The sequence below is a fragment of the Palaemon carinicauda genome, chromosome 13 (genome assembly GCF_036898095.1).
Source record: "Palaemon carinicauda isolate YSFRI2023 chromosome 13, ASM3689809v2, whole genome shotgun sequence".
NCBI classification, from domain to species: Eukaryota; Metazoa; Arthropoda; class Malacostraca; order Decapoda; family Palaemonidae; genus Palaemon; species Palaemon carinicauda.
Genome location: NC_090737.1, coordinates 127,114,002 through 127,119,751, shown reverse-complemented (window position 1 = coordinate 127,119,751; position 5,750 = coordinate 127,114,002). Strand labels below are relative to the sequence as shown.

The following is a 5,750-nucleotide window of genomic DNA, read 5'->3' as shown; positions in this document are numbered from 1 at the left end:
TTAGAGATGTAAAAGAAGCAGGGGAAGGAAGAGAAGATGAAGGACTTATGTCAGCCACGTCAACAGGAATTCATTTGCAACAAGTTTGAACTTCTGAAGCTCCTTCATATATATATATATATATATATATATATATATATATATATATATATATATATATATATATATGGATTAATATCAACACAACATCGTATTCAAATAGAAATAAATTTCTACCTCATACTTGGGATCGAACGCTAGCCCCTTCTAATGAAAGGCCAGGTCGAAACCAACCATGTCACGAGAGCCCATAAAAGAAATTGGAACCTGACCGCTACCAGCTGTCCGAGGATTTACCTGGCGAGACATCAGTCTCTTACTACCAATTGTGTTACTTGGTGGCCCGGGAAATTGGGTAAAACTCGCTGGTAAGAGACTGATGTCTCGCCAGGTAAATCCTCGGACAGCTGGTAGCGGTCAGGTTCCAATTTCTTTTATGGGCTCTCGTGACATAGTTGGTTTCGACCTGGCCTTTCATTAGAAGGGGCTAGCGTTCGATCCCAGGTATGAGGTAGATATATATATATATATATATATATATATATATATATATATATATATATATATATATATATATATACCAGCACATTCGTACATTGCTTTGGTCCCAGGTATATGTGCCTTTTCCCATTTGTATAGGGTAAACACGGATGCTTTCTTTTTGATGGACTTTTTTTTTGGAGCTTTAGGGTACAAAGTAGTCCCGATCGGCTGCCCTGCCTGACATCGTAGCGTATGCTTATTTGCTGTGTCATTCACCAGCATCCTTCTTCTTTAGTATCTCTAAAGTTATGTTATTTTATTAATTTTGGCTCCTTGCAAAGGACTGGGAAATAGCTGTTCCATGGAAATTAATCCCCGTCTGGCTTTCATTAAAACGAAAGCATTCCTTTGTATCAAATTTTTAATAGGCTTACTTTGATGATTCCGTTTAAGAATATCGCTAACTTTATTCATTTTTTTTATCTACTTATATTTTTCTTATCACTTATGTTGTTGTGGCCTGATTGGTAACGTCTCTGCCTGGTGTGTGCCAGACCGGGGTTCTAGTCCCGCTCAGTCTCGTTAGTACCTTTAGTGTCTGCAATCTTACCACCCTTGTGAGCTATGGTTGGGGGCAAGGTCTATAGAGTACCAGGTCAACCCACGCGCAGGTAAATTGGGGGTGAGTAGGGATTAGAGGGGTAAACGTTAAAGGGGGGTAAGTTTTGTGACGTCAGTAAGCACCACTGGCCGGCGAAAGAACACCTTTCAGTCAGAACTTATTTTGCAAAAGATCATTATTCTTTCTTATCCAGTTAAGAATAACATTACTCTTTCAGAAAATATAATATTAAAAGATATTTTGATGACTGGATTTCATGATAAAATACTTCTTATGAGAAAGTTTTGAAAAAAAAAATGGTATAAAAAGACGCATATCAGGAAAGAAAAAAATATTAAAACTCTTTATATCAGTCACTAAATATACAAATAAGCAACGTGCATGCATACATGAAAAATTATTTTACACTAATTATTTACTAAATAAACTACATTTAGAAAAATCTATACAAATATGGTTGCAAAAATAAAGTTAAACTTAAAAAATCCTGATAATTACACTTTACAACCTTTTAACTTTATTCATAATTTTCCTTGTGGAAGTTGTTTCCCTATTTGATATTCTTATTCTCAAGAATGTCCGAACCACTACATTCTCCATAGGCCTACTCTGAACCACTACATTCTCCTTAGGCCTACTCTGAACCACTACATTCTCTATAGGACTACTCTGAACCACTGCATTACATTTTCAATTTCTGCTGCTATATTTTTTACTGTTCATTTACCAAGTTTTAAACCTTTTTCCCCATGATAACATTTGAACATTTTTTCCATAGTCTTAATTTGATCAGAAAATTCTTTTGATGGCTTCACTAGTTTATTATCTGCTCTGCTAATCATACTCGTCCATGAATTGTCTCCCATTGATACATATGACCCAAGATTTGGGTATTTAGGAAACTTATGGGCAATGAAACCAGCAAAATACTCTAGACCCCGTTTCGCTATTGCATCCTCCAGCTGTTCGTTAACAACTTCCCTTACACTTTCTGTTACATCATTATCTTTTTCTTCACCGTCATATTCATCCGGCCAACAAAATATCACTACATTCTCCATAGGCCTACTCTGAACCCCTACATTCTCCATAGGCCTACTCTGAACCACTACATTCTCCATAGGCCTACTCTGAATTCCTACATTCTCCATAGGCCTACTCTGAACCCCTACATTCTCCATAGGCCTACTCTGAACCCCTACATTCTCCATAGGCCTACTCTGACCCACAACTGTACATTCTCCATAGGCCTAGCTCACGTTGTAGCGAATCGTCGTCTTTTTCTTGAGAGGAAGTTTCATTACTAAGGAAAGAAAAGGTTCCAGCTGGAAAGTTATCTACTTTTCTTTTGGTTTCTGTATTACATGTCGACCCCATGAGATAATTATCCTTTCCTAAAAGATGAGATCTAATGCGATATTTAACGGCAACTGAAGTTGGGTGCTGATAACAGGCTCCCATTTGTCGCAGGCAACCAAAGAAATGTTCCAGTCCATATTAATTCAGTCTGTATGTCTTCAGTATATATGATATATTGAATTTAGTTTTTACCATCTCTAACAATTTTGGCAAAGATCCGCATGAAATTGTCACTCCTTTTTGGAGTGGGTAAAGACTTTTACTTTCAATTACCTTTATTGATTTTACTGTCTGTGTCATGCATTTGATAATTTTATTCTGATTTTCTAAGTCCAACCCATAGGCATTTCTGGACATCTTTGAGTCATACGGAACTTGCTTCTTTGATACTGATATACATAACAAAAGTTGCATTCACTTTTATCATTTACAATATATACTCCACTTCAAAACAAAAGATACATAAATGCATTGCCATATATTTGTCAAAATTAAAAATTGGAGCGAGTGTTTATGCGTTTATTAAAAAAATACTGATATACTGTTAGTTTTCATATCTATAATCTAATACATATCGTTTACCAAAAATGTATTTCGGTTTTGAACCTTACCTTATGATAGAGGTAATGATAATGTTGGAATTGATCCTTCCTTTAATCGTCGTTGGTTTTTTGGCATTGGCTCTCCAAGCAATTCATATTTCAGGTTCCTTTCAAATGCACCAGGTTCAAAATGTAAACTAGGCCTACACATGATTGCATTATCAGGGTTGAAAGGGTCCTTCCTTTTACATGAATTTATCCACAGCTTTCTAGTTTCCACGTGCTTGGGAAAGCTGTGAAGAGTTACTCCTTCATTTCTTTTATCTTTACTAGAAGAACACCCATACACAGCACAGTAACGAGGCATTTTAACCAATAGTAATTAATTCAAGCACTCTGCAAATGGGACTCAACAAATAGTTAATTGGGAAGTGGAAGAGCGTCACACTGAATAATAACACCAGATTCCTTGTAAACTAACTGTAGATACTGACAAACAAAGGCTGGTAAATCAGAGCATGGTACAGTGTGACGTCATTAATCTCCGCATGGGTGGTCTGCGGAGTCGACGACAAATTTTGGGTCGCTGATGGGTAGACCTTGTATTCTATAGACCTTGGTTGGGGGGTTTGGGGGAGCCTATATGTCTATCTGCTGAGTCATCAGCAGCCATTGCCTGACCCTCTCTGGTCCTAGCTTGGGTGGAGAAGGGGCTTGGGCGCTGATCATATAATATATGGTCAGTCTCTAGAGCATTGTCCTGCTTGCTGGGGCAATGTCACTGTCCCTTGCCCTTGCTATTCATGAACGACCTTTAAAACCTTTATGTTCAAAAGGGTTACTGATCCTCTTCTATTTCTATTACTAGTTTTTTCCTATAAATACTTTATATCATGGAGCAATATGATGTTCTCCATAGGCCTACTCTGAACCACTACTCTCCATAGGCCTACTCTGAACCACTAAATTCTCCATAGGCCTACTCTGAACCCATACATTCTCCATAGGCCCACTCTGAACCACTACATTCTCCATAGGCCTACTCTGAACCCCTACATTCTCCATAGGCCTACTCTGAAGCACTACATTCTCCATAGGCCTACTCTGACCACTACTGTACATTCTCCATAGGCTTACTCTGAACCACTACATTCTCCATAGGCCTACTCTGAACCAATAAGTTCTCCATAGGCCTACTCTGAACCAGAACTGTACATTCTCAATAGACCTACTCTGAACCCCTACATTCTCCATATGCCTACTCTGAACTGCTACATTCTCCATAGGCCTACTCTGAACCACTACATTCTCCATAGGCCTATTCTGAACCACTATATTCTCCATAGGCCTACTCTGAAGTACCACATTCTCTATAGGCCTATTCTGAACCCCTACATTCTCCATATGCCTACTCTGAACTGCTACATTCTCCATAGGCCTACTCTGAACCACTACATTCTCCATAGGCCTATTCTGAACCACTATATTCTCCATAGGCCTACTCTGAAGTACCACATTCTCTATAGGCCTATTCTGAACCACTACATTCTCCTTAGGCCTATTCTGAACCACTACATTCTCCTTAGGACTACTCTGAACCACTGCATTCTCCACAGGCCTACTCTGAACCACTACATTCTCCATAGGCCTACTCTGAACCACTACATTCTCCATAGGCCTATTCTGAACCGCTACATTCTCCTTAGGCCTACTCTGAACCACTACATTCTCTATAGGACTACTCTGAACCACTGCATTCTCCACAGGCCTACTCTGAACCACTACATTCTCCATAGGCCTACTCTGAACCCCTACATTCTCCATAGGCCTACTCTGAATCACTACATTCTCCATAGGCCTACTCTGAATCACTACATTCTCCATAGGCCTACTCTGAACCACTACATTCTCCATAGGCTTACTCTGAACCACTACATTCTCCATAGGCCTACTCTGAACCACTACTGTACATTCTCCATAGGCCTACTCTGAACCACTGCAAATGAAATATTCCAGATTAAGATATTGCACCCCCAATAAGGATTAGGCCTACACATTCTTCTTGGGATTTGGAATGTCATTTTTCTTATTGCATACAGTACTCCTCTTTTTACGGACACAAATACTGTACTTCATCTTACAGATGTTAGCAACATTGCTAGAATGATATAGAAAATAACTTAGAAAATTAAAGGTATAGTAAAACGTGAAATGATTCTCAAAAAAAAGAAAAAAAAATTACAATGAAAATCGAACAAATGTCTAGATAAACGAAATTGGAAAAGTGAACGAACTTCAAATGAAGAATAATTTGTTCGAAAAAAAAAAACAAGACGTCTAAACCAAATATGAACGAGTAGATGTTAAGACCAAGAAGGAAAAGAAAATATTCATTATGAAATAATTCGTTCGTAAACCCGCACTGAAAAAAAAACAAGCAAATTCGATGCAGCTTTCATAAAACCATGCAGTGGACATACTGTAGACTTACGCTAAATTAGGTCAAATGTGCATACATACTCCCGCATGAAGTTGGATAGATAGATAGATAGATAGATAGTTAGATTGATAAACAGATAGATAAATAGTGAAATATTGTAATTCGAAGCTGGATAAACTTTGACCTCAAGAATTCCCGTTCATATATGCGCAGATTGGATAGGAGTTGACTTATTAAAGAGACATGCGAAAATATAGAATGAAAT

At 38.0% G+C, this 5,750-nt stretch overlaps 1 protein-coding gene across 1 annotated transcript; it reads right to left on the bottom strand.

Moving 5' to 3' along the window:
* Positions 1 to 2,359: 2,359 nt before the first annotated feature.
* On the bottom strand, positions 2,360 to 4,989 carry LOC137651799 (uncharacterized). Its single transcript, XM_068385017.1, has 3 exons — positions 4,278 to 4,989; positions 2,767 to 2,892; positions 2,360 to 2,538 (listed from the first exon to the last, which is right to left on the bottom strand). The coding sequence occupies exons 1-3, from the start codon at positions 4,987 to 4,989 to the stop codon at positions 2,360 to 2,362; spliced, it is 1,017 nt and encodes a 338-aa protein (XP_068241118.1).
* Positions 4,990 to 5,750: the final 761 nt, after the last annotated feature.

Bases quoted from the DNA above. Each gene is read 5' to 3' on its own strand.
- LOC137651799 (XM_068385017.1), bottom strand. From the start codon at position 4,989: ATGGAGAATGTAGTGGTTCAGAGTAAGCCTATGGAGAATGTAGTGGTT. The intron at 2,893-4,277 runs GTAGGTCTATTG...TATGTATATCAG, and splicing joins GGAGAATGTAGGGGTTCAGA to TATCAAAGAAGCAAGTTCCG. The intron at 2,539-2,766 runs GTAAAAGTCTTT...CTCATCTTTTAG, and splicing joins ATCAATAAAGGTAATTGAAA to GAAAGGATAATTATCTCATG.